The sequence below is a fragment of the Phragmites australis genome, chromosome 7, assembly GCF_958298935.1.
Source record: "Phragmites australis chromosome 7, lpPhrAust1.1, whole genome shotgun sequence".
In the NCBI taxonomy this organism is placed as follows: Eukaryota; Viridiplantae; Streptophyta; class Magnoliopsida; order Poales; family Poaceae; genus Phragmites; species Phragmites australis.
The window spans coordinates 35,503,313-35,530,194 of NC_084927.1; the positions used below are offsets into that span (position 1 = coordinate 35,503,313).

A 26,882-nucleotide genomic window follows, 5' to 3' on the forward strand; every position below is an offset into this window, starting at 1 on the left:
CCACGGAGTCAACGAGCTGCGCCTCCACCAAAGAGGCGCTGGTGGCGTTGGACGACTATGCGATCTGGCCGGAGCCGTCTGGCAGGAGAAGGCTTGCCCGTGTCGCTGACCACCAGCACGCCGGAGGTATCGTTGAGAGGGCGGTCACGGTTGGCCACCCAGCAGGCGGCGTCACGGGGTACGGTGAACCAGATGCCAAGGTGCCTCTTGATTGATAGCCCGGGGGAGAAGAAACCCAGGGTGAATGTGCCACCGGCCGAGACGAGCGTCTGGCCCTCAGTGATGTTGCTGCCCTTGCCGAGCGTGTCGGCGACGCCAGCGGCGAAGTCTCTGGGAGAAAGTACTAAGGTGGCTGCAGGTTGCTTCTGTGATTAGGAATGCTAAATTGCAGTACGCATGCACTGCGATGATCCACCGTAATTTTGCACTGTGCTACGGAATTGCTAGCCGAATACAGGACGAGGTGAGCAAGGTCAAAGGTTGAGTTTGTCCTGTTCCATTACCAGCCTCCTCGATAAGAGGGTATAACATTTGTTTTCTGGTTTACATATGTCAGTCAATCTTCCAACAGTTTCGCAAGTCTGCAACTGTGAATACAAAACACCCCAGTGCCATATCCCTTAATTGCCTGTCAGTTCAGGAACATGCACGATCTAGTGTTCTTTGCAGGCAGCACTGTTTATTTTATATGACCCTTCAGATCAAATTACCGATTATTAAGTCAGTAAGATCAATAAATGGAGGTCAACTTGCTTGGGTGAGGGTCAGTTTTTCATTTCGCAAGTCACCTCTAAGAGACTAATATGAATCTATGATGCAGCCAAGACAGACAGAGACAAAGCAGTTGACTTTCTTTCGACCAAATGCGAGTAAGATGAAAGAGGTCCAACGAGAATTGTACAATAGCTTAACTGAACTGTTGGGAGGGCCGAACTGTCATCAACAGGCCGGTCCAAATCATGGTGTTGCAGGCCTTTTGGCCATGCCATCTCCTTACGCGAGGCTGACTTTTTTAGGGAAATACAGAAAGGGAAATCTCTTGTGTGAAATTGGTGACAACCGTTTCGAATAGGCACGAACGCAGGTGGCGCGAGCGCAACAACGCGTACTGACCAACTAGCGCAGATTCTCACGTGAGGCTGACTTCGGTGGACGGGTCCTGCGCGATGGCGCCGGCGTTCGCTTCACTGGCAAACGGCCTTGTTCCACACTCGAGCACAGGCCTGGGTTAGTCCAGCTGCGAGCTCTTGCTGGTGAGCATGGCGAGAGCTGCGGACATGGCAGGCCTGTCGCTGGGTGATCGCTGCACGCAGAGAAGACTGATCTGGATGCACCTCCGCAGCTCGGACAAGATGTCGGGATCAGAGCGGGGCCGCGGCACCGCCGGATCAAGAAGGTCCATGATCCTGTGCTCTTCCCATAGCTTCCAGGCCTGCAAAATCACCATGCAAATGGTGGTGAGCCAGCTAAGCTGCTAGTATAGTTTTCTGAACAAGTTCTGACAGCAAGATGTACTCACATATGACAGGAGAGTTGGTTCAGCTCTGTTCCTTCTGCCGCTGACGACCTCGAGCAGGACGACTCCGAAGCTGAAGACATCACATTTCAGCGTCATGTCCCCGTCCTTCACGTACTCGGGCGATGCATATCCCCTTCATAAACTCAGCCAAGTCAGTTTGTAGTTTACTAGTTTCTGTGTTTTCATTCAGATGTCAAGAACAGGGACTACTCACGGCGAAACTACTACAGTCTGCGTTCCTGTCTGATCAGCAAGGTACAGCTTCGCCGTGCCGAAGTCAGATATCTTAGGTTTCTAATTCTGGTCCAAAAGCACATTGGAAGGCTTCAGATCTCGATGGATGACGTTCTCGCCAGACCCCTCGTGAAGGTACCAGACCCCTCGAGCGATTCCATGGATGATCTCCAATCTTTTGGGCCAGTTCAGTGATGAACGGACATCGGGCTCGCCTGTCAGTCAAAATTGCCGAGCAATGCAGTTTACTGAATAATGACCAGTCTTGTCTGATTACATCAAGAAATGCACGTTACTAGTAATGTACGTACCAAATATGTAGAGATCCAGACTCCTGTTCTGCATGTACTCGTAGACCAGTACCCGTTCGTTGCCTTGGTCGCAGTACGCGAGGAGCCGGACAAGGTTGTCGTGCCGGCGCTTGGACATGACTTCCACTTCCCTCGTGAAATTGTTCAGGACTCCGTTCGGGATGGATGGAAGCTTAAGCCTCTTCACGGCGACCTTTCTCGCAGGTGATCCCTCGAGGAGAGGATGATCATTTGGTAGCTCACCCTGCAACAGTCAATCGTACAATTGGAAATGTGTTACACCGTCACAATGCAGATTTTTTTTTTAATTTCTTTGTAAATTTGTAACGTGTTCTGGGTAAGTACAAGAGCTTGCGGACCTCGTAGACGATGCCAAAAGCGCCTTCGCCGATCACAGTCCTTTTGCAGAAGTTTCTTGTGGCCTTCTCTATAGTTGCCAAATCGATGGAGACGACAGACGTAGCATTCAGAGGCTTGCCTGCTTCCGTACGAGCAACAACATTGTTTTGAACTACCCGTGCGTCACGGCAGATTTTGCATCTCATGTTCCTCCAGATAATGAAGGCCAGAGAAAGAAAAATGACCGCAACTGCGCACACGACAGATATGGCTGCGATGACGGCCGCGCTTATCTTCCTCCTGGCCCTGCTATCATCTAAGGAGATACGTAGTGCGAGAGAAAGCTGAAGTTTATCATTTCCTCACAAAAAAAAAAGCTGAAAGATATTTTCGGTGAAAACGATAATTGTTTACTCTGAAAGTCTGACATACCTAGTTCGGACTTGGCGAGCCTGAGATAGAGATCCTGCCCATTGTCCATGTACCGTATATCGACAATGTCATCGTTCCAGATGATGCATCCACTACCAGCACCATCGCCTCCTCGGATGTCCGCGGCGGCGTAGGCAACGCACGAACAGTTGGCGAGGCACCTCGCCCTGCACTGCTCCAGCCCAATGCTAGCGTCCACCGACGCGTTGTGCGTGTCGGGAAGCTTCACGCTCCGCACCAACACGAACCCGTCCGTCGTCGTCGTCGTCCCGTTCCCGCAGTCCAACGCCACGGTCCGCCGGCACCCGCCCGAGGCCTCCCTCATGCGCCACGCCGACGGCGACGCGGGGCTGAACCCCTTGGCGCAGCTGCAGAATCAGGCCGAACGGCCCGCACCTGGCGTACGCGTCGCACACGTCCCTCGGCGCGCTGTAGAAGGTCCTCCACGCCCGGCTGCTCGAGTCCCAGACCAGGCGCTGGATCGCGCCGGCCTCGGTCACCACGAGGCGCGAGAGGGGCGCCCCAGCCTTGGCGTGGTAGCCGTAGGTGATCTCGCCGGGGCTGATCGTCAGCTGGTACGTGAACATGTCCGCGTACGACGGCATCTCGGGGACGCCGTTGAACCAGAGGCCGTTCCACGGGCCCGTGCGGTACTTCTTCACGTCGCCATGCCACACGACGTTCTCTGGCAGCCCGCTCGTCTCTGTCCCGCGCCGGTAGGGCCCCGGGGACGGGTCGTTGGCCGAGCGCCACGACGTGAGGTACCACTCGGCTCCGGTTCACAGGTTCTTGCCGGTCTTCATGCCCGGCAGCAAGGTGTTCGACGGATGGTCGAACGACTGCCACATGACCATGTTGCTGGTCTGGTCGCGGAGGACGACCAGGTTGCCGGACTCAAGCAGCCGCGCCACTGCTGAAGCTCCGGCAGTTGAGTTCGAAGACCAGATGACCTGGCCGGAGCCGTCTAGAAGGAGAAGGTTTCCGGTGTCGCCGAGCACCAACACGCCGGATGTGTCGTTGAGAGGCCGTTCGCGGTTGGCCACCCAGCACACGGTGGTCTCTGAGAAGGAGAACCATATCCCGAGGTACCTGCTGGTCGTCACGCCGGGTGAGAAGAAGCCCAGGATGAACGACCCACCGGCCGAGACGAGCGTCTCACCGTCAGTGATGTTGCGGCCGCGGTCGAACATGTCAGCAACGCCGGTAGCCGGTGTTCCGAGATTGAACAGGGACAGATATAGGAGGAAGAGGAGAAGATCAAGAACATGGCTGGCCATTGAGCTCAGGACTGAAGGCTGCTTCTGGTTCTTGAGCAGTCGAGGTCATGCAGCTCCTTTTGAAGGGTTTAGAGCTGGTGGTATATAGTAGTGGCAGTTGTACATGGATTGGCGGGAAGGTCAGACGTTTGACACTGTCACATTGCCCTCAAACATATGCTTGGAATCGTTCCATATAACAACCAACCTTCCAATAATTTACAGTCTAGATGCAGATACTAATAAATAAACACACAGCTCTGTGAAGTGCTGCAACTACGAGTACGGCTGGCAGTACCGTATGCCTTTTGATCCAAGGCATATGCCTAACTTTACGTTCTTTGTGTGCACCAATTTTGACTTGACTGTTTTGTATAACCATGCAGATAAAATACAGCAGATGTAAAGACTGAGGAAAGTAAGACCAACAAATGAAGCCAGTGCTTGGTTTGGACTTTCTTTTCTTTTCTTTTCTTTTTTTTGTTAAGCCAGAGTTGACACTGGAGTTGAGAAAGATCAAAGCAGAGCAGTTAACTGGAATGTATCCACTGGGGCAAAAAAAAAACAAGACATCGAATAACAAGAAACTTATGTGACTGAAAACATTTACACATGTATATACAATCAAAACTCCCAAATACACAAACAGTTCACAATTTACAAGTAAATATATACCGGAAGTAACAGCCCTTGCACTGTGTATCCCATACTTATTTAATAATAGGAAGTAAAAATAATGGCACAACAGATTTGGCAATCCAATGTACGGGCCTGTAGAATAGATAGCATGAAGCTTCAGCAGGCTGAGACTACCTGCCGTGAAGATCTGTATTCGTTAACTGATTACCTGATCCAGTATCGTTGTCATCCACGGGAACTCTTCCAACGAAAAATGCAGCTTGCTTCGGAGAAGGAATTGTAACATCACCATTGAGCATCCTGAGCACTAGGGACATGGTTGGCCTGTCAGCTGGTAACTCCTGCACGCACAGGAGGCCCACCTGAATGCATCTGCAGACTTCGTCGTAAGTGTATGTGGTACCCATCAGTGGATCAATAAGCTCCGAGACACTGCCCTCCTTCCGCAGGGTCCATGCCTGAAACGGATGTTGTGAATAAGACATGGCATGAAATTCATGATTATCGGCATGTTTTTTGGCAAGAATAAAGGTGGAGAAGATAGTGCCATCTTACATAGCCCAAGAGGTTCATCGACCATTCATCATCGACAAAAGAGCTGTTCTTCCGGCCACTCACAATCTCTAGGATCAACACACCAAAACTGAAGACGTCAGATTTCTCGGAGAATTTACCCTCCATTGCGTACTCCGGGGAGATGTAACCACTGCGTTCCACAGATTCTAGCACGTTAGCTTCCTGCCAGGTCACATAAACAACTAGCAAGGGAATTAGTTTGTAGGATCATTGAAGATGCAGTTAGTCCAAAATAAGAAAAGGAGCCTTACTAGGTTCCAACAATTCGATGAGTAAGGTCTTGAAGCTGATGTATACTGAAAATTCTAGCCATGCCAAAGTCAGATATCTTGGGGTTGAAATCATCATCTAGCAGAATGTTGCTTGCTTTGAGATCCCGATGGATAATTTTCAGACTGGAGTCCTGATGAAGGTACAGTAACCCTCTTCCAATTCCCTGAATAATCTTCTCTCGCAATTTCCAACCTAATAGAAGTCCCTTATTTTCATCTAATAAATTTGCATAAAAGCATCAAATGTTACTAGAAAATTCAGTTACTGGTTTACTGATTAACATATTCATATAGTTAGATTTGCAAGAACAAATTGAAACTTACTGAAAATAAATGAGTCAAGACTCTTGTTAGGCATGTATTCATACAGCAACATCTTCTCTTCTCCATGAACACAACAACCGAAAAGCCTAACTAAGTTCCGATGTTGCAGCTTGGATAGCACGATCACCTCATTCTTGAACTCTTCCAAGCCCTGCTCTGATCTTTGAGACAGCCTCTTAATAGCAATCTCTTGGCCATCGGGTAGTATCCCCTGGATAAAGCATCAAAATACCAACTATTATGATCCAGCTATTGACTTCATTATGTCACCAAGATGGCAAGAATTAATGAACTCTCGACCATATTTGAATTAATCTAGTATTCTACCTTGTAAACTGGACCAAATCCACCTTCCCCAAGCTTGTCGTTAAAATTGTTCGTCGCTGAACAGACTGTGCTGAATTCAACTAATGGTGAGCTCAGAACTGCTCCTTTCACTGAAGCTGCAGTTGGTCTAGCTTCGCCAGCAATCCGAAATGGTCCTCGCCTTCTCCTTCTGCCTGCAGTTTGGTGAAAAGTTCAACAATCCTACTCGATAGCTATTCATGCAAACAGAAAAAATACAGTTACAACTCAAAAGCTGCTGCCATGGAAATCACACTGATACCGGAAATATCATATCAAATATCAACCTAGAATTTTCATAGTCTGAACGACAGCACAACTTGACTTCAATTTATGCTGATACAAAAGGTTGCATCTGATCATACAATTCCATGTAAGAAGATGACGGAAATAAGCATACTTAAGGCTATTCATTTTAAATTTTGGACAGAACATCCTTCAAACAATATTTGGACTGAGCAGACGATCACGAGACAAGATAAACAGGTAGAAAATTGGAATTTAAGAAAGAAGAAGAAAACATCAAATCACCTATTTGATTTACGATTAACCTCTTCAGGCAACCATACACGCAGAAAAGCATGATGCCAATCAGGAATTAGTACCAATACACTAAACTGATCTGGCTTTTATGCTTTCGCTTTTTCAACCGCAGCATTTGGTCAACATAAGCTTCGGAGGCGGCGGGCTCCCGGAGTTCAACGCGCCTAAGCATCTCGATCCTCGATGAACAATCGCAGTCACGGCGCCCTGCGTGCCCTGCCGCCTGCTCTGTTCGGCCGCGCGGCGCACCTGTCCACGGGACTTCAGACGCACCGCGTCGTCAACGAGGAGAAACTGACCCGGAATCGCAGGCGGAGACGACGAAACGGGCCAGCCGAACCAATCGGGAGGCTCGCGTCGAAGGAAGGGAACGGTCGCAGCTCCAGGCGCGAACATCCGTTCGGTTTCACACCTCCGCGGCGTCCGGAGCTTCCAAGCGAGCGGTCGCTGCGTCTGATGCATGTGGTAGCTTGTTTTCTTCATGTTTTGGTTCAACAGAGTGGATGGCTGCTGCTATCTCGGACGTTGGACTTTGGATTTGTGTGGATGGGCTTCGGACCTGTGCCAAACCGGTAATGCTAGTGTCTCGTGCAGGGGTATTGTGTTGGCACCTACTAATATCTTCTCTGCTTAACATAGTTGCACAGGTAAAGAAACTCTTGGTGTGGTGATAGACTCTACCGATTAGGCTTTAAATCCCAGTGCTTACCGTTTACACGTCAAAGTGTTTTTTTCATATGGATCTGATAAGTAAAAAAATAAACTCTTGGTTCAATGTAAAGAATGCTACTATATGTTTTGAATAAATAATCTATTAGCTTTAACTGTGTTTAATGGTATGACAACTATGAATTTCAACCGCTGGATCTCCTAGACGGATAACTGTGATCCGATGGATAAACTAATTTTACCTATTTAGAGCTTATTTAGCAGAGCGCAAGCTTCAGTAATAGAGCTGAGGATACACCGGAGATGTTGGAGTCATTTTGTTTATATTCTATATTAAAAAATAGATACTTAAACCACTTTATATTAACTTACAAACATTAAATTTAAGGTGAAACTGAGATATGGAGCCTTGCAAAATAGGATCTTATAAATCTCAACTCCTAAAAATGGATATAAATTTTTTTCGCATTTTGTATCAATGTTACTTATATGATTAATCTTTTAGGCCCCGTTTCCAACTCGTGAATTCCTTTTCTCAACTCCTAAAAACGAATATAACATTCCCTGTGAAATCCCTGCATTTCAAACGAACCCGTAGCATAATCAGCTTTAAAATCAACTTTAACTTGGGTAATTTTTTTAGACAACTTCAACCTGGTAAGTTAAACAACGCAGGGAAAAAGAAAAAAAAAAGAAAAAAAAAGAGAAAAGCTTGCTAAGTCAACCAGCACAGAAGAAAAGAAAGGGAGGAAAGTCCCAAGTGTTCAGATGTCATGCTCACGTGATCTGATGCCATGCTCAGTGGAGCCGGACAATAATGCCGAGCACCATGAAACGCATCAATTCCAACGGAGGTCGCTCTCTTTTTCTCCGCTGCTTCCTCATCGTCCTCGCCACCATCTCTTGTCCCTATTTAATCTTCTCATCCAAACCAGCCACCGAATTCTAGGACTTGGGGAGCCGAATCCACATGGGAGAACGCGAGGGACGCCCCAAACCTTAGAGATTGCAGGTAAAATCCATGGAACCGAGCATCCTTACTCTCTTTTTTTCATGGGATCTTACCTGGCAGTTTCTTATTCTTCGTCGCTGTATTTCAATCATGATCTCCTTGCAAGTAATCGGGAGATCTTGCTAGTCGCTGCAAGATCCCGACCTGGATGCCTGCTTTCCGGTGATTGACTCTCTCTCGGTCTCTCCCCGCATGCCCTGATTGCATGGGCGATGTGCCCAAGAAGCGTGGTTCCCGTCCATGGATTGGGACTCTAGTTCTGTTTCGTTGCGCACAGCTCCATTCCCATGCCGTCAGATTCGTTCTCCATTGTGGGAACAATGTGGCATTGTTTTGTTTTACCTAGAAAAACTGGTGGCATTGCGATTTGCGATTTTTTTTACGTTCATGCATCTTTCGGAATTTTTTATTGGGAACAGAATACTATTATTTATTGGGAACAGAATCAACAGGTTCCACTTTCTTTATTGGAAAAATGCAAAAAAAATTCCCTAAAAAGTTACTTGGATTTTGACTTTCCACTAAAAGTTATTTTTATTGTAAAAAATCTCCTAAATATTTCGTTTTGTTGAAAAACACCTCAATTTTTTTTTAAAAATCACAAAAAATCTAAAAAAATTAGAAACAATTCTAATACATTTTGTGAATTTTTTTTTCAAAAATAATATCATTTGCATCATATTTCATAGAGAGTAAGTTTGAAAAAAAACGTGTCGCTCATTTATTAATTCGAGTTAAATGCATAGTTAATTATTTACTAATCTAAAAATTGTGAAACAAATTTTTTAGTTCTCTTACATGATTCTCTGTCTTCTAAAAATATATGAAATTTTAAAATAGTTATTATAACGTGCAGGATTGACTAAATGTGTTGCAGATAGATTAATTCATAACTAATCCATAACAACTCAAAATTAGTGAAACTATTTTTATTAGTTTAATTAAACAATTATTTGTGTAGGACAAATAATGGTAGACATGACAAAGTTAAAATAACACGAGTTAATAAATAAGCTGCAAATTTTTTTTCCAAACTTTATCTTCATGAAATATGATGCAAAAGATATTATTTTTGAAAGCAAATTTCACATAAGGTCTTAAAATTGTCTCTAGTTTTTTTAAAAAAAATTGTGATTTTTTTATTTTTTTGAATTTTTGGGGGTTTTTTTCAACAAAGTTAAATTTTTGGAGTGTTTTTTGCAACAAAACAACTTTTGGGAAGAAATTCAAAATCCAAATGACTTTTGGAGAGGTTTTTGCATTTTTCCCTTTTTTATTTGCTAAGGGCTTCGCAATTTGTCAGCATTGTCATCTTTTAACTTGCTTTTTGTTTCTTGTTCCATGATATGATGCTAACACCGAAGCGCATATTAAATGCGAATTGTGAAGATGCCGAGTTGGTCTAGAGGAGAACAGTTGCAGAGCAGCAGAGGATTTAGCGAGGACATGCATTTCTATTTTTAACTCTGCTCTCTATGGTGTTGATAATGGCATAATGCGATGTACTGTCCGTCTAGTATAAATTCCTGTTCACCTATAAACTGTGGATAGCATATTTTTATTTATGAATGATTGAGGTACTTTAAATAAGCAATGGGGTTGGCTATGAGGAAACCATATAGTTTAAGAAGTCTTTTCAACCTTCCAGCACTTAGTAATATTTTCCAGTTCTCCTGTTCCCACTTTGCAAAGTGGTTGGTGGATGAGGCGTTAGAAAAGTGCATAAACGAACATTTTCAACCATTATTACTCACGGAAATGCTTTTGCAGGATGGATAGACAAACAATTTGCACTAATGGTTCCTGCCCCAACTCGTGCGGGCCACTGACAGACTACTACATCCCAGATTACATACTGAAGCCGGATACTGAACAAGTCATTGTTGATAATGCACCATGTTGTCCTGTGGTGGTCTTCATCAACTCTAGAAGTGGTGGCCAACTGGGAAGCAGTCTGATCAAAACGTACCGTGAACTTCTCAATGAAGCACAGGTAAATAGGCTAGCAATTTGGAAAAGCTGCAATACTGAAAATGTGCTTTCTGTTGTGCTATAGTAGCACTTTAAACCTTGTTCTCATTGTTGGAGCTATTCTATTTTTCATAGGTTTTTGATCTCTCAGAAGAGGCTCCTGATAAGGTTCTGCACAGATTATACAGCAACTTCGAGAAGCTCAAGTCCAACGGTGACATTCTTGCTATCCAAATCCAGAAGAGCTTAAGACTAATTGTGTGTAACCTACTTCTAAAGTTGTGCATACAAAAAGAATTTCCTGTTGGATATGTCCTTGTATTGATCAAGGAGCTTTGAAATAGGTCGCTGGCGGTGATGGCACAGCAAGTTGGCTGCTTGGAGTAGTTAGTGACCTTAAGCTTTCACAGCCGCCTCCTGTTGCTACTGTGCCTCTGGGGACTGGAAACAACCTTCCTTTCTCATTTGGATGGGTAAGCAAATGGCTGTTGTTATTTTGAACATACATTTTATTAATGTGTGGTGAATACCTCTCTATGTACTTTATGCTTCATGCGCTTCAAAAAAGCATGTGTTATGTACAAATGAAGGACTATGCAGGTCAGTACATGCTCTCTACCTGTTGAGGCTGCTATAATCCTAGTCTCTTTCCTTACAGAAAAAAATAAAAATTGGTGTACCTGGGCATCAGAACCTATGAAGGAACATAACTTTTTATTCTGTTCTGATGTAGAATATTTTGAAATATGTTAGTAACTTGGTAAAATGATGTTCCGATGTAATTTTGCCAGTTCTACGTTCATGTTCCTTTTCCCCAGTGCATACCGTGCACATGATTTTGTATACCTTTGCTTGTGAATGGACCTCGGAATTAGGTCTTTATATTAAGCTTTACTTTTTCGTAAACAATATTAAATTTTACTTTACTGCAGGGAAAGAAGAATCCACCTACGGACCAAGCAGCAGTGAAATCATTCTTGGGGCAAGTAAAAAGAGCCAGAGAAATGAATATTGATAGGTACTGGTGCACGTATAAAGATAGTATTAGCTTTGCTTTTGTCTATACCATGCTTGTGAAAATAAAGTATCTCATTCAATAAAGTATTTTATGTTCTTCTTTATTGTTGCTCCACTCATTTAAAGCATGACTAGAACATGTCCTCTTCAGCCTACAAAAGAAAACACTCAATTTACATGCATTTTTCTGTTTCAGTTGGCATATCATCATGAGGATGCGAATTCCACAGGAAGGCCCATGTGATCCTATTGCTCCCTTGGATCTGCCACATTCATTGCATGCATTCCACCGTGTATCAGGCTGTGACTCTCTCAATGTGGTATGAAATATCTTTCAGCTGCTACCATCTTTAGTTAGTTCTTTTGATTACTAAGGCAAAGGTAGACACTGATAATCACTTTCTAGTTTTGAGTGACATGTATAGACCAAAATCCGGATATGTCGCGATTTTACTTATTCATTTTTTGTTTTTGTTTTTCTAGGAGGGCTACCACACATTCCGTGGAGGATTCTGGAATTACTTTAGTATGGGTAAGAATTCCCCTGTTTATTTTAGATAAACACTATCCACCATTTTAAACCATAAACATTTTTTATCAAGACTGTTTGGTGGTAGATGCAAACTTTCACCATTGCTAATCAGGAATTATACATCAGAACTTAAGTCATTAAAATAATTGGGAATTGTGATGTCCCAGTGTCCAAAATCTTGATATTGTCTTGTAAATCCTTAAGCATATCCTGATTTTAATAATGTATAATGTTAACAAGCTTGACCACATAACTTAAACATAATGCAGGAATGGATGCACAAGTATCCTATGAATTTCACTCTGAAAGAAAGAGAAATCCAGATAAGTTCAAAAATCAGCTAATAAATCAGGTAATTTTGCTTTTTTTTCTGTTTGTTCTGAAGGAAAAAATTATCATTTTTTTTCAATTGGCTATTCATGGTTCGATCCCCATCTGCTTGATGTTTGATGATTCCTGCAATGCATTTCTTTGATGCAGGGTACATATGCTAAGCTTGGACTTAAACAAGGATGGTTTGCTGCGTCTCTAATTCATCCTTCTTCAAGGTACTTTGTCACTAATGCAGCTATAATGCTTCTGATCCTGGACATATTATCCTTTTTCACTATCAGCATGTTCAGTGTACCATCTTAGCAGCTATAATGCTTCTGATCCTGGACATATTATCCTTTTTCACTATCAGCATGTTCAGTGTACCATCTTAGTTCTGTAGATGGAACTCCTAGAACTGCACCATCAGCTTTAAGAGTTGTATTCCTTGACCTCAGATGTGCATATGACCTATAGAACTTCCACTTTCAGGAACATTGCTCAACTTGCAAAGGTGAAGATCATGAAAAGACCTGGTAGGCAGTGGGAAGAGCTTAAGATTCCTCGCAGGTAATATATCCTTGTTGCCTTTGCACTATCAGCAGTATCCGTGCACAATCAGTTTTCATTTTGTACATCTCAAGTCCCTGCTGCTTCCAAATCCACTTGCCACCTAATCTTCTACTTGAGGAGGGTATTGGTACCAAATGAAACTACAAACCATGTTGAAAATTGACAGACATTGCCCTTCTTGTTTCAGCATTCGATCAATTGTCTGCCTCAACTTGCCAAGTTTCTCGGGAGGATTGAATCCTTGGGGAACACCTGGCACGCGGAAAGTACAAGACGTGAGTTTGCCTTCTTTAAACCTGTTACAGAGTCCATTGTTGTACTTATGGCCTACTATGGCCTACTATGGGCAGAGATTCACAAGTTCTCATGGCAATATGCAGAGAGACCTGACTCCACCTTATGTTGATGATAGCCTTATCGAGGTTGTGGGCTTCCGTGATGCTTGGCACGGGCTCGTCTTGCTGGCTCCTAATGGCCATGGAACTCGTCTAGCACAGGTGAGTACTCCTCTGCCCTATCAACGTATGGTACACTGAACTGAAATTCACGATTTCGACGGGAATTTACTTTCAGGCCCACCGAATCCGTTTCGAGTTCCATAAAGGAGCCGCCGAGCACACATTCATGAGGATTGATGGGGAACCATGGAAGCAGCCTCTTCCCAAGGAGGATGGCACTGTCGTCGTCGAGATCTCTCACCTTCGCCAGGTGGCCATGCTGGCCAATGACCCGTGCAATTCGAAGAGCATCAATGACCCCTCCTCTCCGTGCCACCCCCACGACGACGACGACGACAGCAACAGCTTGGAGGACGAAGATGAGTGGGAGGATGGGAGGAAGAAGTTTGGGGCAGCGGCTACCTTCAAGATCCCCGACGAGGTCGATATCGCGCATCTTAGTTGAGTTAGTCCAGCTGCTTCTGCGTTCTTGCGAGTTGTCCATGTGATTCGGAGTTCAGATTCATTTCAGAATGTTCACTACTGCTGTTAGTGATACTGCCTTTCTTTTTTCAGTTCAGATTCATTTCAGCATGTTCGCTACTGCTATTGGTACTACTGCCCAATTATGCTTTCTCTAATATGCTGTAAAATTTCAAGTTTAACAGCCATGTGTAGACCGTCTATTGTACTAACTGCAAATTTCGGTGTGCCCCGCGCAATGCAACTGTTCATTTCTTTTCTCTTCCCGGAAGCACATCTGCATATGTTTCTCGTCCTAACTCCTAAGCATATCTATTCTCCACAAAAAAAATGATGGTCCTAACACAATTACCAATGGACTTTTACTTCAGAATCCAGAATTATCTCACTACGAAACGCTTTCCGTCGTGGAAAGCAAGAGAACGAATTGTGGTTCCCTTTCCCAAGCGTAAGAAATCTACGGGCAGGCCTGATTTCAGATACCGTGTTCAGTCAGAAATATATTGGCGAGCAACAATTCTCGACCAGGTAATTAGTCCAAGCCGTGTTCAGGCAGAACGCGTCGCAGCTGACATCGGACTTGAGGATAAAGATAAGCGACAGCAAATCGCAGCTTCCAGACTAGTCTACATCCGCAGCTAACGCCCGTCATTTCACAGAACCTTACCGGTTTAAGCAAAACCACGTCCCGCGCGCGCCCACCAGAAACAGAGACAGCCACACGGCCTAGCGGCGGCGCCGCCTTCCTCTCCTCTGCCTCTTCTACTATATAAAACCCCGCGCCGCTTCCTATTCCGTCCATACACAGACCAAGAAGAAAAGGCGAGAAGAGTTCGGTGATTTCGTGTGAGAGCAAGCAAGCGCAAGCGATGAGCCTGAGGTACATGAGCCGTGTGGGCGCGCGGGCGGCGCAGGCCGTGCGGGAGAGCAGTAGCACAGCGAGGTCGGTCAAGGACAAGGCGCAGTCAGCTTCGTCGTCGTCCTCCTCCTCGATGGCGAGGAGCAGGGCGCCGGCGGCCGGGTCGGTGGACTCGAGCAGGGTGAGCGCTGTGGCGGCGGCGAGGAGGAAGGCGGAGGAGGAGAAGCGGAAGCGGGCGGAGCAGGCGCTCCGCACAGTCATGTTCCTCTCCGTCTGGGGCCCTAACACCTAGAATTAACATGTGCGCGCGATGTAATAGTTGGTTTGAAGATGTCTTGCATGCTTAGTCTTGTGCAAGTTTGTGTTTGGAGGTCAAGAGAAGATGTAAAAATGTGTATGATCTATATATATGAACATAAGGATACTGATGATTCTTGGTACGAGGTTATAAGAAACTAAGTGCAGAAATATCTTAATTTGTATGTCATGAGTCGTTAACAACAGAAGATGTAAAAATGTGGATGTTGTTTCTGTTTTTATCTATCTCGAGTTAGCTGTGTTTTGAATTGATGAATTCTTATTTGTACGTAGAAAAATTATACACACTAAAAGTTTTAATGCAAACATCGGATATTTTTGTGTTCATTGGAAGTTTTGACGTGGGCAGTATATATTTTGGATCAAATTGAAAATAAATGCACCGGAAGGTTTGGTGGTTGTGGTGGCTACACCAATAGATATTATCGGAGCATTTTTTTTTAATACTAAAACAGAAATAAAAGCAGTCTGGAGATGGACATTGAGAAATATTTTCTGTAGAGAGAGATTTTAATGCCAAGTTTGATTATTTATGTTGGATAGTCCAGTGTTGTAATTGTAAACACCAGAGGATATATCGAACCTTTTGTTACAGAGAAATTGCAAGAGGGTGATTCGGTGGATTAGCACATACCAAATTATCCGGTGATGAACATAAGATCATCAGAAATTTATACCAGACCTTTTTTTATAGAGAGAAAAAAAATCTGGAATAGATAGTGTTACACTCACCGGATGTTCTGTTGTTCAAGAGCAGAACACACCAGAACATTCGACGTTCACGTTTTCTGTAGGATGTGCTCTGAGTTGAAGTTTTTAATTTTATACTAACCTAGAGATGTTTTGGAGTATGAAGAAATGTATTTGTTTGTTTTAAGGTGTGCAGGTGACGGATACAACTTGACGGTCGACGGCGAATGATCGGAGCCAAGTGGGTGCTTGGTATCGAACGATCTAAGAGGGTCGGGAGAAGTCAAGATTGATCCTAATTGTACACATGAAGGTTAAGCAAAATATGAAACGAAGAATAAGGATGATATGTTGACAAAGTCTAGCAAAGGGAATAACGGTGCAAGTGACAAGACGGTTCGAGAGATCAGGAGCAGGAGAGATTTGCCAACGGTCAAGTTCGCAAGATGGAAGACACGCGTCGTCGTCGGAGCGCTTACTTCATGAGGAAACAAGTGACGACTAATCATGCTTTGAGAAGCGTGTTAGAGTTTCACGATTTGGCCTTAAAACCATAAGAGGACTAGAGGAATACATGGCACCATCGTGAAACTTACGTCGAGGCAAAACTAAGTTGTAAAGCAGTCACGACCGTCTAATAAATGAAGAAGAAAATGAACTAGAATATCTTCGATGGTAGGTAGGAGTGCACTACAAAAGAGGAGTATTTTAAAAAAAAAGTTATAAAACTTGATGATCAAATTTTCTAGGCATATAAATAGAGGGGTAGGATTATGAGAAATGATGAACCAGTCACTTGAGACTATTGTGTTACTTATTTGAGAGCTTAGTGTTAGCGTTCTAAACTTTATGTTGGGATGAGTTATGGATTGGTTTACTATGTAACCTAGTGTTCCATTCCAACCATAAGATTCACTTTTGATTAGATCTTCAAGTTTAGTTTTTGAATTTTTTTAAGTTTGTTTTCTGTTCTAGACGGATCTTTCAGGTTGAGCTCTGTATTTCTGCTGTGTTTTTATATTTTATATTGTATTTTATTTTTAAGATGTGTTAAGTAATAAAATAAAAGAATATTATCTATTTCAAAAATAAATTGTTGAAACGTTTATTCAACCTCCTCTAATCATTATTTTCGGTCCTACAGGTTGTGCTGTTGATCTATTGATGTTTTCCAGGTGGATGCGTACTATTCGCAGTGGTCTTTTTGTTGAGGTCGTGCATGGCCTTCTCTGTTCATGTGAAGATTGCAGTATGACTGCACCCTTTCATCCGTGGATAACATGGTCTAAACCAAGTGGTTCTGCAAAAGTGAATCTTAAGGTTGCGTGTAATCCTGTGAACAAGAATGGCGGTCTTGTAAATGGTCAACGCGAGGGTCTCTACTCTGAAATTGCAGTGCGCAAAAAAAATTTACTGAGGCAGCAGAGCAGGCTCACCCGTGTTCATGGATCTCCACTTTTCAGTTCAGCAAGGCAGAGTGTCACAGGTAACGTAGAGCTTGAGCACCGTGCAAAAAGTTAGTCGTTACTGTGACAATTTTACATCTCTCGATTTACATAGTGAAATTGAACACACATGCAAATCTATGACACGTCTCTCTGCTCAGATTGGTGCCAAAACTGCAGAAAAAACACACAGCCTAATTGGGTCCCCAGCACACGAGGTGCGTCACGTTCTCGGCCTTCTCCGCCGCCCTCATCCTCCTCGACTTCTCCACCGCGATCGCCTTCTCCGCGGACACACCGGTCAGACCACCCCCGCCGCCAGAGACCTGCCCGCCCTGCGAACGCTGAGCCGCTCCTGCCGTCGACGGCTTCACGGCGCCAGGCATCGGCATAGCCGCCGGCTGCCTGACCCTCATGGCCTGCGCCGCTCGTAACAACATCCTACTCGCGTACCTCAGGCTCATCGATGCTTACCGCTGAAACTCGCTGCTACTCCGAACTGTGCGTGATGGAAGACGGCAGGCTGGTGGTTATATATATATGCAAGGAGAACATGGTGCTCTTGGGCTCCAAAACCGTCAGATCGCTGAGCGGCTCTGCACGCAGTTTCAGTCCACATCTTTTTGCTCCGGTGTGCGCAAATACGTGGGACGATTTGCAGACGGTTCGTGACCGTGACCATCGGACAACAACTCCTGTAACCGGCCGGACTCTGAGTGACTAGTGGCCTGTGCAATTTGCCGGCATGAGAACAAAATGAATTGGTGCTTGGTGCATGCATACAACTTGTGGGAGGAATCTCGTAGGGGAGAAGGATCGGGACATCTCAGGGTTATCGTATTGGACGTGCTAGAGTCAGTGTGACGGCACTGATGTATGCTAGGTTTGCTTCTTTCTGCCGCGGTGCCGCTTGCAGTTTTCAGCACACAGGTCAGAAATGTGGTGGGTGCATGGTGGTAGATAGGGACTTTTCAGGTTATCTTGTCAAATTTGCATCCAATGAGTGAACTGGATTTGACCAGGGATGGATTAGAACAAGGTGGTGCACAGTGCTGTCAGTGAACAGCAGAAGACCGCATACTGCTGTTGCTGCTGAAGACAGCAAACTGCTGCTGCTGCGCTTTCACCGGATGCAACCAAAGAGAGAAATTCCTAATCAAAACTTGAAAACATTTATTAAAAAACATATGAAGCTTTCAAATTGGGACTTATAACTTTCAAAATCGTGAATCAAACTATCGATTTGGATTTGGATTTGGAAATTTCAAATTTTCTGTTAGATAAATTGTAATTTGGGCTTCTAACTATAAAAAAATCACCATTAATAACTCAAAATTTCATATTGTCAAATTTTAGAAACGGACTCGACGTTTTAAAAAACCGGGGATTTTAATTTAAAAAGGTATATTGAGGAGTTCTTGTTGAGATTTTTTTTTAGCTTTGAACTAGGGCTTTTTACTTGGTTTCCCATTTTGCTGACGGCGGTTTTTGACATTATTGCCGCTCACGATTGTTGAGATATCATCACCACTTAGACCAGCAACTCCTCCCACTCAGGATCGATCCTAGCCTCCTAATTGGAAGGTGGTGGTGGTGGAGCATCGGCAAGTAAGAGCTAAGAGGTTTAGGGAAGAGGAAGGCGAGTAGATAAGAGAGACAGTCAAGAGGTTAAGTGAGGAGAGTAGGAACAGAAACGAGACTAGAAATGAGTAGAAATGGTAGTGGAAGGGAACTAGTGGTGCAAGAGGGAGGTGAAAATGAGAGCGTGGGTCGGTTGGGGGACAATGAGAGATTGCCGGGTCTGAGTGGTGATGATACCTCAACGAATGCAACCGGGTATCATCCCCTGAAGATTCATCACCGGGTCACTCGCTAGTTCAAGAAAGCGCATGGCCACGAATTGGGAATTTCGTGTTTTTCTGCACCACATTGTCAATTAGAACGGATCGTCATAAGGCTATGCATGTACATAACACTAACATGAGCTTGGAGTAAATACTTGAACAGGTTAGCTAGTTTAAGGTGACACATTGATTTGTAGGGCTCATCAAGGTCAAGTTATTTTTACCTATGCTAGAAAATATTTTTACTAAGATGGTTAAACTATTTTTATATACAAAAGCTCCTGCACATGGAGTGGTCAACTTTCTGGCGTACACATGCTCATCCATACATACTGGATGATTCATCCGCCCACACAAACTGTGAAACTGGTCGTACAAAAAACAAGCGATTAAAGTTTAACACCTAATCTATCTGATCATCGGCTAGCTAGTTGTTGGGTCCCCAGTTGCTGAGGTACATGACTGTCCAGAGCTCCTCCTCCTGCTGCTTCGCCTTCCTCCTCGCCACCGCCGCGGCGCCACCGGAGGAAGGCAGCGCGTGCGCGTTGCTCCTACCGCAGCTGGAGCCGTTCCCGGCCGCTGCCGCGCCTCTCGCGCGGTGCTGGGCCGACCGGAACGCGTAGTTCCAGCGGCACAGGCCGCCCTGGTCCTTGAGCGCCTCCACCGTGCCCACGCTCATCGCCGCCGCCCACGACAACGCCTTCGCCTTCCCGCTGCCGCTCGCCATATATATCCACTTGTATCGATGACTGGATGTGCTCCACTGCTTGGTTTGGTCGTGTGTTCGCGGCTGGGAAACGTTGCTGAGCGGCCAGTTGCTTTTATACGGTGAGGGGTCGGGCCGCGGCCAGTCGCTGCCGAGCACATACGCGCGCGTGGTTTGGGCTCGCGCGCGGGTGGAAATCAGTGGGGAGCTCCCGAAAACCGGGTGCAGATTGCGCGGCTGAAGCCGCGCGCGGACGCCGAAGTTTAACCGGTTGCTGGAAATTGCAGCGTTCTGCTTATGTTGTCACCTGTCAGTGTGCTACTTGCCGTGAGTTTTGGCTTGCCTTTTTTTCAGCCGTGTCAGACCCAGGCACCGAGGCCGTTTCGAGCAAATGATCAAATGACGCCTGGCCGATCTGTAATTTTGCCCAATACATTAGCTCCAATTCTCAGCATGGACAGAACTCAAAATAACGACCAGATAAAGGTAAATAGATGTTTTACTAAATTTTTGAATGTTTTTTTCTTAACCTTTTACGTAGCACGCCTTAAAACAATATACGAAAGCATACATTCAAGAAACACATTGTATCAAAAAATCATCTGAGAAGCTGACTCTTATAGATGGAATTGAATACTATGTTCAATTGAAACCAATCTATACATAATCACATACAAAAGCTTACAATTTGAGAAACAAACACTTAAATCCAAGAAGATAGTCATCGGGTGAAGAAACTCTTCAAATTGATGATTTAAAGATAAGTGAATTCAAAATCAATTCTAAATATGAATCTTATACCTTAAAAAAATCACTTCAATATGGTGAAAAATTGCTCTCTAACCAAAATGAAAATTGCAATGAAAATAAGGGAGTCATAGAGAGAAACTATAAGGAGATGAACATAAACATAAAAGGTAACATGATCTTCATTGCTTGCAAAAGACATCTATATCTTTGACAGATTACAAAGTATTTTGCAATAAAAAAGCCCTCACCTAATATATAGGCTAAGCAATCCTCCTTTTCTCTCCTAAAACTCTATCACATAACTCTCAAATGACTGATTAGAATGGCTCAACCAATCCTCCCCTCTATTTATAGCCTAGGTTTTTTAACCCCTAAGTTTACTAAATTGTTCACAAAATGCTCATCTTTTCCAATACAATCCTACCTATCACATAGGGTATTTTCATCAATCTTTTTCCTCGTCCATCGGACGGTCGTGACGCCTTCATGACTAACTTCGTCTCGACGCAAGCTTCACGATGATACTACGTGCACTCTATCCTTCCACGATTTTAAGGTCAAATCGCGAAACCGCCTTGCACGCTTCTCAAAGCGTGACTCATCGCCACTTGCTTACACCTTAAGCAAGCGATCTGATGTCGATGTGTATACTCCATCTTGCGATCTTGACCGTAGTCAAGTCTCTTATGCTCTCGATCACTCGGGTCGTCTTGTCACCTACACTAGCATCCCTTTCGCATGACTTTGTCAAGCACCCCACTTAGCCCCGATCATCCCACCATCGACTACCAAATTGCATCTATCATCTACACATCATAAGATAAGCACAAACGTATCTCTAACTCCATCATAGATCAGTCAAAATCAAATTTTCTATTGAAGAACACATCACAGAAAAATCATGAACGTCGGATGATCCGACATGTATTGCCCTCTGATCATCGAACCATCCGACGCTTGTAATTCTGACTCCACTTAAAACTACTGAAAAATCCTTCAGCGAAGCATCTGGCGTACACTTTTCCATCGTCGGACCATCCGGTGAGTGCAACTCACCAAACAAGTCATTTTGTAACATCTCTAGAACAAATACTCTAATGAAGCATCCGTCATATACATCCTCACCAGATAAGCCATTTACAACCTCTTTGAAAAATTAGTCTGGCTTGTACTGTTGACTGTCGCCAGATCATCCAGTGTTACAATGAATTTTCTCTTCTGAGTCAAAATCCTTCGGCGTGAAATCTTCCTGAGTGTCGGACCATCCGGCGTGTATAAATTTTCCAGCGCTAGATCATCCGGCAAGTGTAAATTTTCCTGGCTCCGAGACAATAACACCAATTCTATTTTGCTCTGTAACTTTGGTTAGTCATGATCTTAATACAATACATAAACATCTTCATACAATTCTAAATCCACAATTTTATAAATCACTCATCACATATAAATTAAGGCACATATCAACTTAGTTTCTCCGTATTCCTAATCTTTATAAATTACCGGGAAAATCTTAGGCCCAAACTAGCAATTTTCCCCATCCAAGCAATTTCCCCTATGAAGAAATTGTTAAAATTCCTCTCTTTTTTAGATTAAGGGAGTTTATTTCATTAAGTAAATGAAAGTGTCCTGATCTCTACTCCAACGATGTATACAACCGCTCATTATTACAAATGTGAATGCTCAGGCAAAGGCTCCGCCCGCCCATGAGCCAATTGACCAAAACACAGAAAGAGAAATAAACCAACATACATGTTCACCTCAAATATTCAATCTATTACTAAACCGTCACTCAAACTTGGCAAAGATGTCCATCGCAGTGGTCCCCAAACGACGACTTGCCTCTCTCATTCGGTCCCGATGTTCCTTTTTCTGGAGAAGCGTCCAGAGCCGTATCCAGTACGTACTTGAGAAATTAAGTTAAAATGTATCTTGGTTTACTTGTGATGAGTGATTGATATTGGTATTTATTTGGCTTGATGATCTTCAGTTTTGCATGAGCTTTGATGTGATTTGAATTGATTTGGGATTTCTTTTGAGCATATTGATTATGGACTGACTATAATTGAAGTTGAAGATATGTGTTACTTGTCTCATGGTGTGTAGGTGATGGATGCAACTTAGCGGTCGACGATATGATGATTGAGGTCAAACAGAGTGCTTAGTGCTAGACGATTAAGGAGGCCGGGCGAAGTCAAGGGTGATTCTAGCTGAACATATGGAGGTCAAGCAAAGCATGGAAGGGGGATGGAGATGGCGTGTTGATATAGTCAAGCGAAGGGAGTGCCAGTGCAAGTGACAAGACGGCCCGAGGGATTAGGAGTGGGAAAGACTTACCGGCGGTCAGAATCACATGAAGGAGTACACGAGTCAACATCGAAGCGTTTGCTTAAGGTGTAAGTAAGGTTGCGAGTCACGCTTTGAGAATCGTGTAGGTGTTTTCATGGTTTGACCTCAAAACCGTGGGAGGACTGGAGGAGTACGTAACATCATCGCAAAGCTTGTATCGAGGCAAAGCTAAGTCGTGAAGGCACCACAACCGTCCAATGAATTGAGAAGAAAATGGATCAAAATATCCTCGATGGTAGGTAGGAGTGTATTACAAGGTAGTGGTATTTTGGAAAAAAGCTAGAAAACTTAAGGGTCAAATTTTCTAGACCAATAAATAGAGGCGTAGGGTTATGAGAGAGTTTGAAACACCCACTTCACCCCTTTGTGCCATCCATTTGAGAACTTAGAGCTAGAGTTTTAGATGAGAGGATAATGAGTACTTAGCCTATCTAATACGTGAGAGTTTTGAGAGATAAATATTTGTAATTCGTCTAAAAGAGGGCTGACCTCTTTGAGTAATAAAGTTTATGTTTTTACACATATTTGCATTCTCCTCCTTCTAGTTTCCCTCTTTTGGTTCTTTTGCAAGTTTGCAAGTTTTTCGGTTTTCGGTTTTGATTTTCGTTTTGGTTTTGTGGCTGAAATTTTAGCACCTTGTGAGGTCATTCTTCTTATTGCTAGAGGTATAAAATTAGCATACACACGCTTATGTGATGGAGTCTTGAATTCCCTTGGCTCTAGACAATTAACTTGAAGAGTTTTGTTGTTCGGTGTTCATCTTTTCTTGTTTCTTTGCAAGTTGTGATCTTTCGAGTGCTAAAACACATGGATTGATCTTAAATGGATCTATAGGTTTATATATCATCCGTGGATTCGTGTTATCTTGATTTTCTCTTGTTAAAACTTCTCTTTATTTTTACTTCCGCTTGAGTTTTGAGGTACGTTGAGTGATCCAAATAGGAGAAGGACATCGATTTCGTAAGAAATTTATTGAGACGCATATTCACCCCTTCTAGTCGCCAATCTTGTTCCTACAATGCTCTTGAAAATGACATGCATGAAAGTTTATTTTGGTACCTTGTCAAACACCAATTCATTTCGGCTGAACCATATAGACCAGCAAAGGGCAGCAGCTCCAACTAAAATTTGTTTCTTTTGCCCTTTTTCTGTTCCCCCAAGCCAAGAACCAAACATGTTAATGACGTTATTTGGAGGTTGTAGACCAAAAGAAACTTGAATTATTCTCCATAAAAATTTGGAAAAAAAATAAACAACCAAAGAAGAGGTGTTGTATCGTCTCATCGTAATTAAAAAACAACATCTTTCATTTACATGGCAATTTCTCTTGATTAAATCATCTTTTATAAGAATAACCTCACTAAGAAAAAACCATAGGAAGATTTTAATCTTTAAAGGAAGGCGCAAGCTCCATACCAAGATGTTGTTCGAGTAATGTCATCATTAGTATGGCCTTGTACATTGTTTGAACCAAAAATTGTCCACTCTCGTGTAGAGACCAACTGAAGCTATACAGTTCATGGTTTAACTCAATATTTCCAATCCTAGCTATCATACAATTCCACACTTCCAATCTATTACCCACTAAGTATCGGCGAAAAGAAACATTAATCGGTTCATAGCTTAGGTCATCAGCCGCGATAGCATTTTTTCTGGTGATAATATTATATAAGATGGGAAACTGCTCACTCAAAGTGGTAGAACCTAACCATTTATCCTCCCAAAAATGGATCTGTGTTCTATTATGTAATGCAAACTTTCCATAGGAAAGGAACTTGTCTTTGACATTCATCAATCCAGTCCAAAATTGTGACTCACAGCTGCTTGCTTTGACCTCAAGCAAGTCTTTTGATGTTGATGTGTGTCCTCTGTCTTGCGATCTTGATCACTGATAAGTCTCTTTTGCTCCCGATCCATCGGATCACCTTGTCGCTTGCACCGGCATCCCCTTCACTTGACTTTGTTAACACGCCGCCTTCATCAACATTCATTTGACTTTGTTAACACGCCTTGCTTGACCTTCACGTGTACGGTTAGGATCATCCTTGACTGCGTCCATCCTCCTTTATCGTTCGGCACCAAGCACCCTGCTTATCTCCGATCATCCGCCGTCGATCGTCAAGTTGCATCAATCACCTGCACACCATAAGAGCAGAAAATATGTATCTCCAGAACCATATAACATCATCATATGTTAGTACAAATAAAAATCAAGATGAAAAAGATCGGACGTAACAAAAAAGTGAACACCCGATAGTCTGGCGTTCACACTAGTGCAACACCGGACCATCCGGTGAATACAACTCTATTGGAACCCAGTTTGCATTCTTCTCTGGAAAAATTAGTCCGGTTATCACAAAATCCCAACACCGAACAATCCTGTAACCACCTCAACATTTGCCTCAGAATTAAAAAGCTCCGGTGATACTCTCTGGTGTTCACACACCCTCACCAGACCATCCGGTGAGTACATCTTAACTAGAACTTAGTTTTTCAACCTTTCTAGAAATCTTTGTCCGATGAAGCCTCCTGTGATCACCCATGCATACATCGGACCATCCGGTGAGGCTACCGCACCAGACTTTCACATGTTCACACTTCTCTGGAAAAAATATTCTGATGCTCACTCTCACACGCATCAGACCTTTCGGCGAATGAATTTACCTCTGCCTCTACGCTAAAAAACTCTGGTGCTCACATCTACCACACACCGGACTATCCGGTGACGTCAAAAACTCTTACACCGGATTGTCCAGTGAGTGCAAACTTCCTGTATTAAGACACCGATATAAACTCCAATTCTTTTCAACTTTGGTTAGATGAAAGCAACAATGCAGTATATAACCAAGCATATGCTAAAAAAAAGACATACAAATTGAGTATTAATTAAGTGTCTAATTAGACAAAAGCTAATGCAACAAGTAATTTAAAAATGAGAGAGAATGAGCTTATTTCCTATAAAAAAACTAGTTTTTGGCTCTTCTAAATAACTGTGAGACAGCCTTAAGAACCTTAAAAAAACTAACAGCGCACGTACATATATTAGAAGTTCGTTTCTTAATCGTAATTATTTCTCTCTTCTCTTAGACATTGAAATAAGACATTATGAGATCCCTAGTCAGGAAATATATATTCGAGATGTGTCAGATTAGAGCTCGTTCGAGGCCAGCCGCGTCCATGGGACTTCTCAATTTCTTGGTGAGCAACTGAATAGATTGTTACCACATACATGGTCTTGGAGCGGCAGTTTGAAAGAGCCAAGCTACTGGAGACGGCCAAACGGGTAGGGGATAACCAGGAGCCGTAGGACATGATTTCCGTGGTACCAGTCTTCCAGGGGCACTATACACACCACATCTCCACCATTGCAACGTTTGCCTCTTATTTTTTAAGCCTCAACACTATAAGTATCTGAACGCACGCCATTGAGACGTTTGTTGATGCAACGTATGCTACAAAAACTCCACTGGAAGATATATGTGCTGTACTGCTGTCCCTCGCAGTTACACGAGTCATCTCGTACGGGAAAATATCAAATTCAATTTACATATTCTTGTGCCGGTAGGTAGATCCCAAGATATACGGCACGCAGCAATGGTTTAAACCAACTCGCCTCTCTGAAAATTAGCATAAGCTTTCGTATACTCAATTGAAGTGGCAGAACTTTTCATCATCATCATCATATATTACAATTAGGGGGCAACAGCCATGGTCTCAAGCCAAGCTCGGTTGCTGCAAGCTGGAACAGAGAGGACCGATGGCTAATTGGGTCCCCAGCAGCTGAGGTACATGACCGTCCTCATCCCCTCCTCGGCCTTGCCCGCTCTCCTCCTTTCCGCCACGGGGGCTAGCTTCTCGGCCTGCGAGAAGCTGGGCAGGTTGGCCTTGGCGGTCCGGTGGATGGACCGCAACGCGTAGTTCCAGCGGCAGAGGCCGGCCTGGTCCTTGAGGGCCTCCACTGCCCCCACGCTCATCGCCACCATCCACGACGCCTTCGCCGCACCGGCCATCTCCTCTTCTCTTCTCGGTCTCGGCGCCAAGTACGTCCCTGTAGAGAGTTTGCTTGGTGATCTCTGTAGTTAGAGAGGCTGTGTGTTGTGCTGTGTCTAAGTGGAGGGGCGAGTTGGT

General features: G+C 43.9%; 5 protein-coding genes and 1 pseudogene across 6 annotated transcripts; 2 read left to right on the forward strand and 4 right to left on the reverse strand.

Annotated features, from left to right (window-relative positions):
- Window positions 1-855: 855 nt before the first annotated feature.
- On the reverse strand, window positions 856-4,540 carry LOC133925063 (receptor-like serine/threonine-protein kinase SD1-8; annotated as a pseudogene).
- Window positions 4,541-4,663: 123 nt separating this feature from the next.
- Window positions 4,664-7,186, reverse strand: LOC133925064 (cysteine-rich receptor-like protein kinase 10). The gene is made up of 6 exons (XM_062370887.1): window positions 6,779-7,186; window positions 6,230-6,402; window positions 5,903-6,113; window positions 5,558-5,795; window positions 5,286-5,436; window positions 4,664-5,188 (listed from the first exon to the last, which is right to left on the reverse strand). The coding sequence occupies exons 1-6, from the start codon at window positions 6,828-6,830 to the stop codon at window positions 4,901-4,903; spliced, it is 1,113 nt and encodes a 370-aa protein (XP_062226871.1). The 5' UTR covers window positions 6,831-7,186; the 3' UTR covers window positions 4,664-4,900.
- Window positions 7,187-8,260: 1,074 nt separating this feature from the next.
- Window positions 8,261-14,059, forward strand: LOC133925065 (diacylglycerol kinase 1-like). 2 transcript variants are annotated; one of them, XM_062370889.1, is made up of 13 exons: window positions 8,261-8,471; window positions 10,242-10,464; window positions 10,578-10,700; window positions 10,787-10,915; window positions 11,375-11,460; window positions 11,656-11,776; window positions 11,943-11,991; window positions 12,261-12,343; window positions 12,472-12,539; window positions 12,796-12,873; window positions 13,064-13,151; window positions 13,257-13,373; window positions 13,450-14,059. In XM_062370889.1, the coding sequence occupies exons 2-13, from the start codon at window positions 10,243-10,245 to the stop codon at window positions 13,777-13,779; spliced, it is 1,494 nt and encodes a 497-aa protein (XP_062226873.1). In that variant the 5' UTR covers window positions 8,261-8,471; window position 10,242; the 3' UTR covers window positions 13,780-14,059. The 2 variants fall into 2 exon arrangements, with proteins under 2 accessions (XP_062226873.1, XP_062226872.1); XM_062370888.1 differs by having other exon boundaries at window positions 8,262-8,471; window positions 11,656-11,779.
- A 515-nt stretch (window positions 14,060-14,574) lies between these two features.
- LOC133925068 (uncharacterized) lies at window positions 14,575-15,095 on the forward strand. The gene has a single exon (XM_062370890.1). It carries the CDS (start codon window positions 14,666-14,668, stop codon window positions 14,945-14,947), a length of 282 nt encoding a protein of 93 aa, XP_062226874.1. The 5' UTR covers window positions 14,575-14,665; the 3' UTR covers window positions 14,948-15,095.
- A 4,066-nt stretch (window positions 15,096-19,161) lies between these two features.
- Window positions 19,162-19,761, reverse strand: LOC133923669 (uncharacterized). Its single transcript, XM_062368957.1, has one exon. The coding sequence runs from the start codon at window positions 19,677-19,679 to the stop codon at window positions 19,380-19,382; it is 300 nt and encodes a 99-aa protein (XP_062224941.1). The 5' UTR covers window positions 19,680-19,761; the 3' UTR covers window positions 19,162-19,379.
- Window positions 19,762-26,232: 6,471 nt separating this feature from the next.
- Window positions 26,233-26,871, reverse strand: LOC133925069 (uncharacterized). The gene has a single exon (XM_062370891.1). The coding sequence runs from the start codon at window positions 26,762-26,764 to the stop codon at window positions 26,516-26,518; it is 249 nt and encodes an 82-aa protein (XP_062226875.1). The 5' UTR covers window positions 26,765-26,871; the 3' UTR covers window positions 26,233-26,515.
- Window positions 26,872-26,882: the final 11 nt, after the last annotated feature.

What these genes read in the sequence shown, in the direction of transcription:
- LOC133925064 (XM_062370887.1), bottom strand. Translation starts at nt 6,830, where the DNA reads ATGCTTTTCTGCGTGTATGGTTGCCTGAAGAGGTTAATCGTAAATCAA. An exon ending in TCTTGACTCATTTATTTTCA is followed by an intron (nt 5,796 to 5,902) that starts GTAAGTTTCAAT and finishes CAAATTTATTAG; the next exon opens with ATGAAAATAAGGGACTTCTA. An exon ending in CGATGAACCTCTTGGGCTAT is followed by an intron (nt 5,189 to 5,285) that starts GTAAGATGGCAC and finishes CATCCGTTTCAG; the next exon opens with GCATGGACCCTGCGGAAGGA.
- LOC133925065 (XM_062370888.1), top strand. Translation starts at nt 10,243, where the DNA reads ATGGATAGACAAACAATTTGCACTAATGGTTCCTGCCCCAACTCGTGC. An exon ending in AGAGAAATGAATATTGATAG is followed by an intron (nt 11,461 to 11,655) that starts GTACTGGTGCAC and finishes TTTCTGTTTCAG; the next exon opens with TTGGCATATCATCATGAGGA. An exon ending in AAAATCAGCTAATAAATCAG is followed by an intron (nt 12,344 to 12,471) that starts GTAATTTTGCTT and finishes TCTTTGATGCAG; the next exon opens with GGTACATATGCTAAGCTTGG.
- LOC133925068 (XM_062370890.1), top strand. Translation starts at nt 14,666, where the DNA reads ATGAGCCTGAGGTACATGAGCCGTGTGGGCGCGCGGGCGGCGCAGGCC.
- LOC133923669 (XM_062368957.1), bottom strand. Translation starts at nt 19,679, where the DNA reads ATGGCGAGCGGCAGCGGGAAGGCGAAGGCGTTGTCGTGGGCGGCGGCG.
- LOC133925069 (XM_062370891.1), bottom strand. Translation starts at nt 26,764, where the DNA reads ATGGCCGGTGCGGCGAAGGCGTCGTGGATGGTGGCGATGAGCGTGGGG.